Genomic DNA, 14,710 nt, shown 5'->3' on the forward strand with positions numbered 1-14,710 from the left:
CTTCTTGATGAGCTTTGTTTTGTTTTCCATAACTTACATTTTCAATTGCTTTTAAATTAAGCTGTAAACAGATTGAAAGTTTGATATTAGTTCTGAAAAAGGAATCGGAAGAGAACGAACGTGTGAAAACGAAAAAAAAGGGAATAAAAGTAATTGTTTGGTCCAATTCAAACCGATTTTCTTAAATAAATCATTTATATAAAATAAACCGATTTTTTTTAAACCATATAGTAACACGTGTCAGCCATCCAAAAGCAACTTCACCTGCAATCGACTGCAGGTGAGTTTCTGCCTAATTATATACCTTTGTTTTGATGACAATAATTTCTACACAAATCGTTATCGTAATCGCATTTTATTTTTCTTCAAAACAAGATCATAATACAAAATAAAGCATATATGATCTAGTTTTTATTTCAATTTATTATTTTTTAAAATATTTTCAATATCTACAATGTGAAAATAGGAACAATTGTACAATTTCAGTAGCATTGTCAAAATGAAGATTATAATGTGATCATGCCATTAAAATTGTATTTGACAGCATTATTATATGTAGTAGCATTGCCAAAATGAAGGCTATATATGATATTATCATACACATTATTCCATTAGCTCCTCATATTTTTCCTTTTATAATTTGGATCGTCAATTTTTATAGGAATTAATTCATTAATTAATGTTGTTATTCTCATCAATATAATGTTGTGAATTGGTAGAGTAAAAATGTCAAACAACCCATAAAAACCATCATCATATATCTATACATACACATTAAAGAAAGAAGATGAAAGCTTTTACTATATCAAGTTTAAAATAAAAATAAAAATATGATTAACTAACGAGAAAGTACATCCGTGATCCGTGTTAGCACATTTGCATTATACCATATCAGCATCTATTCCTTAGTTTGTATCATATACTTTTCCAATATATATAATTTTTGTAGCAACCTAGTTAATTAGTGGGATATATATTCTAGTAATAAAAATAATTATTTAACTTTTTCAGGTGAAAATAATGGTGTAACTTTGTTTACATAATTACCTAATTATATATTGTTATGTATATAAAAAAATAACTAATTTTTAAATTAACTATTATTTAAACATATGAATTTTAATTGTATGAATGTATTTATTAAACTAAGAGTCTAAGCCATTATTATAATTATAATATATATAATATTAATTCCACTCAAAGTAGCAAATCAAAAAATACTCCTCGCTCTTCTGAATCAACTCATATTCCATGATTCCACCTAAAAATAATATAAGTAACTATCTTTTTTATATTATTGTCATAAAGAGATACTGATAATAAAAAGAAAAAAAGAAGTGGTCACTGCCTTATTGCTACTCTTCTGGCTGAATATGTTAGTGTTGTTTGTTAAATTTTTAGGTTGTGTACTGTGAATTTTTCTTTGTTTTGGATATTTGATATATTAATTTAAATTTGTGGACTTATTGTTATTGTTGTTGTTGATTTTGGATATTTGATAGTGAAATAAAAAATTATAGGTAGTGCTGATGGTGTTAAATTGGAGTGAGGTAGGAGTTGGAATTTAGGTGGGTGTTAAATTAGAATCTGAATTTATTAATTTAAAGTTGATTTAGATCAAAGTAGAATGAAGTTTTTTACAATTACTCGTAATAGAGTGAATATATAACTCCACAAAGAATGTTATTTATTATATTTTATAACCCAGAATTTTTTGAAGGCGGATACTACCATGAAGATTTTATTATTATCTTCATATAAAGATGCTTCTTTTTTACCATTAGATGATAAAATGTATGGTTTGATTTTGATGTGTTACAAAAGTGTTATTTTTTTTAAAATGTGACTAAACAAACAAAGTACACTTTTAACACAAGAATCTTTATAAAAAGATGTTTTTAGCATCTTCATTTGAGTAGTTGCCTTCTTTGAATGGTCACTTTGATAGCCAAATCCTAGCTGCCAGTCACATTGAATTGATAGCAATGCATGTCTCACCTTCTATTCCACATTTACTCATAGTATACATCATGCTCTATGTCTTTATCTTTGTCCTTACATGCGAGAAATATTTGAATGACTCATTTTAATTTATACTCTGTATTAATTTAATTCATATTTTTAATGAAACGTGGCTTTTGTATCAAAGTAGAATTACGTATCAAATTCAATCTTATAAATTAATTTAATGCATACACAATATAAAAACACATCATATCTATTTTGAGACGTTTCTTTATTTCTTATTATTGCTTGTTTATGTATGTATGAGGATGAGGATGCATTACTTTTGCTTTAATATGACGAAGGAAGCTTTACAATCAAATGAACAGTGATCTTAACTACTTCTATTTTCTATTACATTATATAATCATGTTTTGATTTTGTCATGTATGTTGATAATATTAACCGGACTCGTGCACTAATTAATTTAGTTATAACGGGCCAATTGATATTGCCACTGCACCTAGCTGTTAGTTACACTACCAGAAAAGAACGCTATTGACACGTATTTATGAAATAAAAATTAGTTGATTTAAAATTATTAATTATTTTTTATATTTTAAAATTATCTATAAATTTTGTAAAGTTTATTCTTTAAAAAAGAATAATAGGTTATTAAACTAATTTATAGCTGCACTTTAAAAGAGTGGCCATATTATATAGTAGTCATCAACAATTACACTTTAAAAGCACAGCTGTAAGTTTTGCTATAGGTACGCTTTAAAAACATAGTTATATCTCTTTCAATTGGCATGCTTTAAAAAAGTAGCCATAATATACAATATATATCAAGAGCCACGCTTTAAAAAATGTAGCTATATCTCAATCTATTGTCAAACTTTAAAAGCGTAACCATATGTCTCGCTATTATCTCGCTTTAAAAGCGTAGCTATATTTTATTATAGACACACTTTAAAAACGTAGTCATATCTAACACATATAGCCACGCTTTTAACTAGATTATGCAGCAATCATAATAACTCTCAAGTCCTAAAAGAATTTGATTATGCAGCAATCATAATAACTCTACTGTCTCTACTTACTAAAAGAATTTTACACAAATAACTAATTATTTTGAGTCACCAAAAAATAACTAATTATTTTGTGACGGTACTGGCAATAATTTGATACTCCGCACCAACTGAGTTGTTATTTATAATTGTAATGTCCGTAAGTGAATATGTGTGTATGACCAAAAAAAAAAAGGTTAACACTCTTAGCCATGATTTGATGAGAATTTTCAATAATAACATACCAGTGAGCTAGTTATGTTATTCAAAAGCTTCATGCTGCAATATTTTCTCTAATAAGATTTTGCCTCTAAGCTTTGATTTATCTCGGCCTTTTTTATTTTTTTGTTAATTTGATACTTATAAATACACTGACACAGGTATATTTAGAGTCCAATTTATTAAAAATTTGTTTAAACTCTTGAGTTACAAGTATCATCTTTTACCTTCTCACAAAAAACTCGGACAGCGACACTTCGACTCCAACATAAGTTGGACGCGGCCCTAGACGAAGTCTAGACCTCACGTTCAGGTCCATATATCACTATTTGAAGTAACTCCCAGAACAAGTATATATCGTTTACACAATAAACGAGATATATGGTGTACGTCAAGTTCTCGTATCACACTATAAACGAGATACGTATATAATTAATTCGTTTATACTGTAAATGAGATATCTAATAAAATGTAAATAGATAAACATGCTAAATTACATATATCAATAAATATTTAAATTATTTATTTAAAAAATTATATATATATATAATTTTTGTCCTTTTTCACGAGTTATAATAATAAAATTTTCTTATCTAAAGCACAAGGTACAAGTGGCTTGCCCTTGTCATAATAATAACAAGGTAGTTATATAGTAGTGTGTAGCTTATAGTACTAACTTGTCTAAATCCACGTGATAACCTAAGAGACAAATGTTTAGGAATCTCAAAAGTGAAAACAAGCTAAGCAAGGAATGCATAAAATTGGATCTTACGTTAGATCGAGCTCGAGAATAATACACTTTCAGAATTTTTTTTTTCAACAAAATTCCATCACATTAGTATTGAAATACACACTTCTATAAATAAGAATATACTATTAATTGACAGTTGAGAGAATCTTATCCTTTAGTAAGCCAATTTTACTTTTTCACTAAAATTGATAGTAATTTAATTAAATAATAATTTAAATAAATATATTAATTAAATATAATTTTTAAATAATAACTTTATAAAAAAATAATTATACGTGACTTTTTATTATTAAATAAAAAAAATAGTCTAATTAACATATACTACTACTAATCCTAATTAACTTAAATAAAAATTATGACCATTAATACTAAAAAAAAAAAGCTTTATGTGAGAAATAATATACTAAATTATCTCTAATAAAAAGTTCTCATCAAACATTAGCACATTAATCTTAGCGGTTTAGGTACCTTTTTGGCCTATAAAACACTGGCTTATTGGCTTTCATTTCACATAAAAATCAGAACGAAACTTGTAAATCCTGTGTTATTGTTATTAAGTTGTTCACACAAGAACCGAATCATAAATAGAAGCCTTTCATTCATTCCATCCTTCTCTTCCTCTCTCTTCCTCTCTTGTTCATTGCTTTGTTGCACCAATGGCTTTCAATGATAATCAGGTGCGCCAATTTTAATTCTTTTAAGATTTAGGTGAGTAATTTAAAGATGTAGTGTGTTTTTATTTGATTGGTGGTTGTTTATGTTGTTCAAGAAAGTTATTGGTTACCTAGCATTTAGGTAACCAATAACTTTTTTAAACAACATGAACAACCAGCAATCAAATAAAAATATACTACACCTTTAAATTACCCACTTAAATCTTAATATTAGAATAACCATCCGCACACCTAGTGAAATGAACATCCGATATATCCATTGTTCACATTATTTAGTATTTTCATTGTCTACCTATACTTTTCCTTATAAATATTTGTTTTTTTGTGAGTTGGGCTTTCAATAGTTCTGACTTAGACATTTTAATAGTTAGGTTAGCATTTTTTTTATTTATAATTGGTCAATTTAGACTTTAAAATAAAATTTGATATTGGAATTTATCCAAAAACTAAGTGAAATAAATGACAGTGTACACTTGACAAAAAAATAGCAGTTTGTTATAAAATCTGTTTTAATTTTATTTAGTTATTGATAGGAGTTAATTATAAAGAAAATTTATGTTTAGATTAAGTGAAGTTAATCTTATTTATTCCAACATTACAAGAGAGATTGTGTAGTCGTGCAAACTATATTGAAGATCCGTTACCAATATAATGAACCTCCAGCCCCAAAAACAGACTTAATATAGAGGACCCTGCCTTAGTTCCATTGAATCCCACGAGTTTAATAACTATCATCAACCACCAAATAAATATTCTTTGAATAATCCAAGAACATCATCACTACTTTAATTCACTCTACAACTACTGTAGAAACCACGACAAAACATTCTTATTATCAGGAACTAATCTTCAGTATTAGGAGTGTTTATCTTCTCCCATACATGCATTGGCTGCATCAAGCTCCTAAATCAGAAACTATAATTTCAACTATTTGAGGATCTGACTTTTTGAAAACTCAGTTTGAGACGTTGGGTTAATAATCTCCTACAACAGATTATTTTTATCTATTTCTTTTTTTAGATATAAACTCATAATTATCTGTAAGGTATTAAAAAATGCAGGATAAAAAAATAATACATGCCAATGCAGTGCGGATAAAAAAATTCAGCCCAATCTTTAGGTGCACTTTAAATAATTAATAAATGCTATGGTTGCATCAGAGGCCAGCACAGATGGCATAGCTATCTGCTTTATACAACTTTGCATTTGGGTTCTAATCCTAGCTGAGGTTGGTTGTTGGTTTTATTTTTTGTGTATTTAGTAAATTTTTAATAGTAAAAATAAAAAATACTGAAAAAATAAAAAAATATTTTTTGAAAAGTTATAATTTATATTTTTTTTAAAAATATTATTTTTTAAATAAAAATATTTTTAACATAATAAATAAATAAAAAAATATTTTTATATTATTATACCCAAACATAATTAATAGATAGAAATATTTTTTGTATGAGATATACAAATATAAAATTACTTTTATTTTTTTATAATATCTTTTAAAAAAGAATAACTCAAAAAAATATTTTTTTTTAGAAGCTCACTCAAACAAGCCAAACCACCCTAAATTCTACTCTCAAACAATATTAATGCACGTCGTAAAAAATTATATCTAATTTCCCCAAACCATAACAAAACAACTTCTCCAAGTTCATGCAATAAATTGTAACAAATTCTAGTTGTGGTACATATTCAAATCAGTAAGCCAGGACCATAAGGTTTAAAGAATTTTTCACCTGCCATAGCATTCCAGCTTATTCTAAGTCTCAAATTTGAAATCAAATTTCATTTTTTCTATTTCGTCAATAAATCCACGTTCCATTCTAAAAAAACATATCAAAAAGGACTTTCCTTTTCTTTTCTTTTTTTTTCCTTTCTCAAAAGGTAGATTATTTTCCACCCAATTTTTTTGGTCCCTCAGTTTTGGCTCCATTGATTTCAACCAATAAACTTCAAGATCATCGTATCCATCCTAAACCCAAATACCATTGCACCTCTACCACCAAAAAAGGAAAAAGTCCAACTTCTACATCTATATGTGCGGCCCAATTATTTTTCATTACGGAATTAATTAAACTAATGTAAATAATTAAATTGGAGAATTCAGGGAATCTTTCATCATGTATGCCGATGGCACGAACAGATTCGGTGCGATAGGAGGAGGGTGTGGCTTAAGTGTTATGGCGTTCCGTTGCATGCTTGGACGGCAGCCACTTTTTGTGCAATCGGCGCTCAGTGGGGGGAAGTGATTGAGGTTGATGATGATACACGCTCAGTAACATCGTTCTGGGCTGGAAGTGTGCTGATTGATACATGGAGATTTGATCCGATTTCTGAAGGGCTCCGACTAATTGTGGGGTCGTGTGGATTCGACGTGTATGTTACAGAGACAGAGATGAATGGGCGTGGTGCTCTGGGGGGCATGTTGCATGGTGGTTTGAAACGAGGTACTGCGAATGGTGCCATTCCGCCAGGCAGTAGCCACCCTCCTAGAAAGCTGGTGGGCTGCGACATTCCGGCTGAGGTGGTAGACCTGCCGTATAGGGTGGAGGAGGTACAGGAGGATAGCACGATAATTCAGTCTGAGATTTTGGATGAATGGGGTAACAATTTTTTGAATTTGAAAAATGTAACGGCAAGGTGTGCGGAAACTCCTCCTAGAATGGAAATGGTTGATCGTGCTCTGGATATGGTAGTACATGATACCGTGCTGGACGTGGGTGGGTGTATCAGTGAGGTGCAGGGAGGGGAGCAGGTTGCTGGGTCGGATAGGATGGATAGTAGGATTGGGGCCCAACTGGGGTTTAAAAAAATGGGGGAAGTTAGAGTGGATTCCATCACCCAAGGCCCAATTGTTGAAACATTAGGTGGGAAGGGATTGGGCCACACTACTGGGCTTCCCTTGGATCAGAATTATGACAAGGGGATTGGGTGCCTGCGGTCGGGTCGGGTTGGAGGGCATATGGCTGTGGAACATTCTCGAGCTGCCAGCGGTGTGGATCTGGGCAGAGATGGCAAACTCGGGGTGGGACGTGGTCCAGAGAACGGCGCGCCTCGAGTCTCCCCGCGAAAACCGAATCAGTGTGGTACGGAGAGCAGGCCAGTGGTGACCGAGGGGCTCGACGTGGTAGGGGTTCTGGTGGCGGGGGACTCGCCTTCGACGCGGGCTCGGCCTGGTGAAGGGGAGGCAGGGGTGGCACCGCGGGGTCTGCTACCTAGCTCGTTGGGTAGGAAGGCTCGGGAGGTGGAGATGGGGTTCGAACAGGTTGGAAGGCGGAAACCGAATGGGGAGGGTGGATATGGGGGTGCGAGGGTCAGGAGGTCTTTGACTATGGATGATGGGCTGATGGTGCTCTCGGGAGGGGGCGCAGAACTGACGGTGGTGAGTAGTGAACCGGCTGATGGACACCAAAAGGTTGTGGCGTGTGGTCATTGGGGAGGGGATGGGATGTTCCGGGGTAACCCAAGGGTGGAAATAACGTTGAATGGGGGTGGATCAGGAAAGATATGGAGTTGGCCAACGGGAGAGGGTTGTGGGGAGATTCAGGGTACAGGAAGCTCCATGGGGGTGGTAGACTCTGCATCGGACGATACAGGGGCAAACACGGTGAATTTGAGGGATGACTCATATGAGGGTGGGGGAGAGGATGTGAAGGAAACGACCGTGAATAATAAAAGGGAAGCTGAAATGCAGGAGAACAAGGAAGCATGGAAGCTTGCTGTGGAATCTGGAGCGGTGCAGTATGATGAGGAGGACGACATAATGGCAATACTCCAGGCACAGAATGAGGCAATTGCAGAGAAGAAAAGACTGGCTAAGCAAAAGGAGAAGGCACGGCGGAGTAGACCAAAAAATCAGAAAAAGGTGTCTGTAAGTGTTTTAAAATGATTTTTAGTTCCTGGAATATTAGGGGGTTGGCGGGAGTTGGTAAATTGAGTATGATAAAGAACTTTCGGAGGAAATTTAGGATAAATATGTTAGGATTGATAGAGACAAAAAAAGAAGCTGTGACAACCTATGATGTAGTGCAATTGTGGGGTGCTGGTGCTGTGAAATGGGAGTATGTGGGGTCGATTGGTGCTTCTGGGGGCCTGTTATTGGTGTGGGATGAAACGGTATTTAAGATGAATAACTGCTATAAAGGAAGTAGGTGGTTGTGTGTGGAGGGTGTTTTACTTAGGAATAACTTTTCCTGTGCTTTTTGTTTGGTCTATGGCCCGCATGATAGGCGAGGCAAGCTTGATACATGGGAAGAGTTGAGCTTTCTTTATGGATTGTGTCAAGCACCTTTTTGCTATCTGGGAGATTTCAATGAGATAACTCAGTTAGAGGATAGGAAAGGAATTAATTCCTTGCCGGTGTCTGCCGTAGAGTTTAAAGATTGGATCCAGGATATGGAGTTAGTGGACTTGGAGCTCACTGATCGATTGTTTACCTGGTTCAGAGGGGAGTCATGCAGTCGCATTGATAGGGCTTTGGTGAGTTTGGAGTGGTTGGAAGTGTTTCCTGAAACTCGGTTGCGGGGTGGCCCAAGAGGGTTATCTGACCATTGTCCGTTGATAATGGAGGCCTCACAGGTGAGAGGGGGGCCAAGACCGTTTCGAAGCTTAGATTCTTGGTTCACGCACGATGGGTATCTCCGGATGGTAAAAGAGGAATGGAGGGCGTTAGGTGACAGGCAGTTCATGGACAAGCTAAAGGCTTTGACGAGTCCACTGAGCAGATGGCATAAAAAGAACTTTGGGGACATGGATAAAAGGATTACACAGTTTGAGGATGAATTAAAGAAAGTGGATGATTTGACGGGCGCTGGAGTGGCTGATGGGACTGTGGAAGCTAGGAGGAAAGCACTTGTGAGTTGCTGTAAGAAATGGTACATCCGCCAGGAACTACATTGAAAGCAGATGTCAAGGTCTCGTCATGTAAAGGAGATGGATAAAAACACACGCTACTTCCACACTATAGCCTCATTGCGTAGAAGGTCCAATAGAATTGATGCCTTAATGGTTAATGGGAGATTGATACGAAATCAAGCAAGGATTAAGATTGCTATCCGAGACTTCTATAAGGACTTATACCATCAGGAGCCCTCGCCGAATATTGGGTTTAGGGATGGGCTAGTAAAGAAAATTCTTGAGGAAGAGGCAATGGAGTTAGAGATGATGCCAACAGCTGCAGAAATCAAGGAGGCAGTTTGGGATTGTGAGTCAACTAAGGCACCAGGCAGTGATGGATATAATATGAACTTTATAAATAAGTGCTGGGGAGAATTGGGAAGCGAATTCACTGGAGCGGTGACAGGGTTCTTCCAGTCAGGTAAATTACCTAGTGAGTCAAATGTCACTTGGGTGGCGCTGGCGCCGAAGTTTACTGGTGCAAAAGAAATTAAGGATCTGAGGTCGATTAGCATGGTGGGTTGTGTCTATAAGGTCATATCGAAGGTTCTGGTCCGGAGAATGCGGAAGGTAATGCCAGGTCTGGTAGGTGAGACACAGAGCGCGTTCGTGAAGGGTAGGAAAATTCATGATGGAGCTTTAATTGCCTGTGAAACTGTACACTGGTTGAAGACACGAAAAAAGAGCTCCGTGATAATTAAGTTGGACTTCCATAAGGCTTATGATAGAGTCAAGTGGACCTTTGTGGATATTGTTTTGCAGAAGATGGGGTTTGGTCAGAGGTGGAGGGGATGGATCAGGGAATGTGTGTGCTCGGCCTCTATGTCGGTACTTATCAATGGGTCACCTTCGACGCCATTTCGGATGGAGAGGGGGTTGAGACAAGGGGACCCACTGTCTCCTTTTCTGTTTGTTCTAGTTGTGGATGTTCTCCATAGGATGATTGGACAGGCGGTAAGAAACGGACGCATCTCTCCATTGTTGGTTGGGAAGGATAGCATTGAGTTGTCTCACTTGCAGTTTGCTGACGATACTATTCTCTTCTGCCCGCCTGAAGAGGCGACCATCAGGAATTATCAGCGACTTTTGCGGTGTTTTGAACTGATGTCTGGCCTAAGCATAAATTTTGAGAAGTCCAACATTATCCCGGTGAACTGTGAGAGGGTGTGGGTCCAGAGGATGTGTATGTTATTGGGGTGTACGGAGGCGACTCTGCCGATCAGATATCTGGGTATCCCCCTGGGTGCAAATCCGAGAAGGGTGAAGACCTGGAAACCGGTGATTGACAAGGTAGAGGAGAAGCTAAGCTTGTGGAAAGCGAAGACTCTGGACAAAGCGGGTAAGCTGGTCCTAATTAAATCGGTTCTTAGTAGCCTGCCTATTTACTACCTCAGCTTGTATAAGATGCCAAAGTTAGTGGCAGAGAAGTTAATCTCCCTACAAAGACAATTCTTGTGGAGTTCAGATGGGGAGAAGCAAGGAGTGCCTCTTGTAAAATGGGAGGTAATTATGGCTCCGAAGAAGGCAGGTGGCCTTGGAATTGGGGATGCAGTTATTCGGAATACAGCATTGCTGTTCAAGTGGTGGTGGAGATTCTCAAGAGAAGACTGCCCCTTATGGAAGAAAGTGGTTTGCTCCTGCACCAATATGGATCCTAAGGTGATGATTCGAGATCAGCCGGTACCCACACGAGGAGGTCCTTGGAAGGATATATGTCAGCTACAAGTCTGTGAGCCGCGCTTAAGGGAAAAAATGATAAGCGGGTTGTCTATGGAGCTTGGGAATGGTAGAACAATAAGATTCTGGGAGGATAGCTGGTTGCCTAATGGGGCATTGAAAGACAAGTTTCCTAGGCTCTTCTCGATTTCTACCCTTCAAGGCGCTGTCGTAGGGAATTGTGGGTTCTGGGATGGATTAGAATGGATCTGGAGCTTCCAATGGAGGCGGGAGTTGTTTCAGTGGGAGCTGGATCTGGTAAGACAACTTCATGAGACCCTGCAACTAGCCAAGCCTACAACTGAAAGAGAGGATACTGTGATTTGGAAATTGGATAAAACAGGTGTTTATTCAACGAACTCCTTTGTACAGACGTTGCAGGCGGAAGTTCTTCCGGATGAAATTACTAGCTATAGCTTCACGCGCGCCGTATGGAAAGGATTCGTCCCTCCAAGGATTGAGCTCTTGTCTTGGTTTGTGTTGGTTGGAAGGGTGAACACCAAGGATCGTCTGTGTAGATTACGGATTCTTGACCAGAATGACAGGCTTTGTGTACTATGTTCTACGTCTGATGAAACTGTATTCCATCTGTTTCTTGGATGTGATATCACTTGGCAGGTGTGGTGTGCCTGGCTGCATGCGTTTGGTAGGAGTTGGTGCTCGCCCGGTACTCTAAAGGACCACTTCGAAAGCTGGACAAACATGGCAATATGGAAGGTCGAGAGAAAGAGGTGGTTCCTTGGGTTCTTTGCTGTTGTCTGGACAATCTGGATAGAAAGGAATGGCAGACTGTTTCGAAACAAAGCATCCAGATTGCTGAAAATTATAAACAAGTCTTTTGCTTATGCTGAGGATTGGATTGGAGGTGAAACTGTTGGTTGTTGATCCCAAGTCAAAGTTAACAAGGAGGGGTTGGTTTCATAAGATATGTAGGAGTTGGTTTTAGTTCATATCTTCATGAACTTGTAGTTCCTTTTAATGCTCCACCCTGTTGTGTTGAACTCCCTTTAATTCAAAAAAAAAAATTAAATCGGAGAAAAGATAAACATTGAAATACATTAATACACTTATACACCTATCGACAGCATGACATGGTATTTTCACAACCAGCACCATTGAATTTTCATAATTACAAAGAGGCAGACACATCACAAACAAATAATTACAAAAATGCAGACGCAAGACACATTTATAGGGTGGTTGTGTGTGAATTCCTTAATGTATGGGGAAAAGACAAAAAACAAATAAGCATTGAAGACTCTGATGGTAAGGCATTTGGTATTTTCTGCACTTGAAGGTCATGCTTCACAAAATACTCCCGCATTTCATTCCAATTTTTATGGTAATTACTATACTTTTTATGTTCTCAATTCTTGCCATTTATTTGACCCAAAATATGCACTATAAAAAGGAATGAAAATAATTTATTATAGATATATTTTTTGTTATATGAGCCCTAATATTTTTGTTATAAGAATCATCTTTTGGTCTTGTATATACCAAATTTAATTTTTTAAATTATTAAATCAAATCAATTATATTAATTAATTTATTTATTAAATATTTAAATATCTTACAGTTTAATATAATTTAATTTACATAGATACATGACTTTTATTATTTACGTAATAAATTTTAGAGATAATTTTTACAAGTTATAATTTACTTTTTTATCTGTATATTCAATTTTTAATAATAATTTTTTTTTATTTATGAATAGATTATTTTCTATTTTAATATATATGATGAATATTTAATTTTATAATTTTAGATTATTATATAAATATAATTAATATGATCTTATTTCTCTTATTCTCAATAATGCTCCTATGAATTTTTTTTATTGCATAATTTACTATGATAAAAAAATAATAAAATTTGATTTAAAAATATTTAAACTTGGGAACTTATTATGGTTAAGCTCAAATTTTAATTTATTTTATATTATATAAATATTAAATTCTTTGATTAAATACTTATTTAATTACGATATGATATTATATAACTTTTATATTGGCAATTAAATTTCAGTTATTACGCAAATGTTATATTTTACGTAATTATACTTTTTTGTTTTTTTGAAATTATTATATATTTTTAGAATCGTTTAATTATGTTTATTTTTTTAAAAGGAATATCATTATTAGAGAACAATTAATATTTGTGATAGTCTAAAATTGAGAATATAAAAAATACAAAATATTGATACTCCAAGTTTTCAAAGTATAAATCTTAAAGTAAATATATATGATAAATTATGTTTAATGATCATAATTGAGGTCATTATTTTATTTCAACTTTTCAGAACATATTTTTCTTACTTAAATTTTATTTTTTTATTGATTGTTATTTTTTTTTGGTACACTTAACTAACATTAGTTTATATCAATTAAAATTTGACTTAAAAAAATAAACAAATGTCTAAAAAGATAAACAAAAAATATATTTATTTTAATAAAAAAGTTATGTTGCTTTAATTTTTTTTACATCATATTTTACATTTTTTTTACATCATATAAATACTGATTATGTATGATTGATAATTATATTTTTATTATTGATAATTAAAATAATTGACAATTAATATAATTATTTATTAAATACTAATTTTTATATAATTATAATAATTAGTTATTAAAGCTATTAGCGTAAATATTATTTAAATACTAATTATGTATGATTGACAATTATATTATAATTATTGTCAATTAGAATGGTTGATAATTAGTATATTTGGAATAATTGATAATTAAAATAATTAACAATTAGTATAATTATTTATTAAATGCTGATTTTCATATAATTATAAAGATTTTTTTTTGAGTTATCTTTTTTTAAAAGATCTTATGGAAAAGTAAAAGTAATTTTATATTTGCATATAGAATGCAAAAAGATTTTTTTATTTATCAATTATGTTTAAGTATAACAATATAAAAGTATTTTTTGTTTATTTTTTACATGAAAATATGTTTTTTATAATTTTTTTTAAAAAAGATATAAATTGTAATTTCTCAAAAAAGAAGTGTTTTTTACTTTTCTAATACTTTTACTTGTATTACTAGAAATTTATTAAATACGCTAAAAAAATTTTTTTATTTAAAAATAAAAGTAAAAATAATTTTATGTTTGGATATCTCATGCAAAAAATTTTTTTTATTTATCAATTATATTTGTGTATAATAATATAAAAGTACTTTTTTATTTATTTATTATATAATTTTTTTAAATTCTTTTAAAAAAATGTAAATTATAATTTTTTAAAAAAATATTTTTTTTTATATTTTTTTAGTACTTTTATTTTTATTATTAAAAATTTACTAAACACGATAAAAAATAATAAAAAAAAATCTTTTTTTATTGAAAAAAGATATTTTTTAAACAACTTAATGAGACCAAACAAGCATTAAATTGAAAAATACGTCATACACATTTTAAGGGCAATA

General features: G+C 33.3%; 1 protein-coding gene across 1 annotated transcript; it reads left to right on the forward strand.

Annotated features, from left to right (window-relative positions):
• Window positions 1–8,630: 8,630 nt before the first annotated feature.
• LOC107637374 (uncharacterized) lies at window positions 8,631–9,554 on the forward strand. The gene has a single exon (XM_016340797.1). The coding sequence runs from the start codon at window positions 8,631–8,633 to the stop codon at window positions 9,552–9,554; it is 924 nt and encodes a 307-aa protein (XP_016196283.1).
• The last annotated feature ends 5,156 nt before the right edge of the window (window positions 9,555–14,710 follow it).

Source organism: Arachis ipaensis, chromosome B4, assembly GCF_059453495.1.
Source record: "Arachis ipaensis isolate K30076 ecotype BB chromosome B4, ASM5945349v1, whole genome shotgun sequence".
Taxonomy (NCBI): domain Eukaryota; kingdom Viridiplantae; phylum Streptophyta; class Magnoliopsida; order Fabales; family Fabaceae; genus Arachis; species Arachis ipaensis.

Bases quoted from the DNA above. Each gene is read 5' to 3' on its own strand.
- LOC107637374 (XM_016340797.1), top strand. From the start codon at position 8,631: ATGTTAGGATTGATAGAGACAAAAAAAGAAGCTGTGACAACCTATGAT.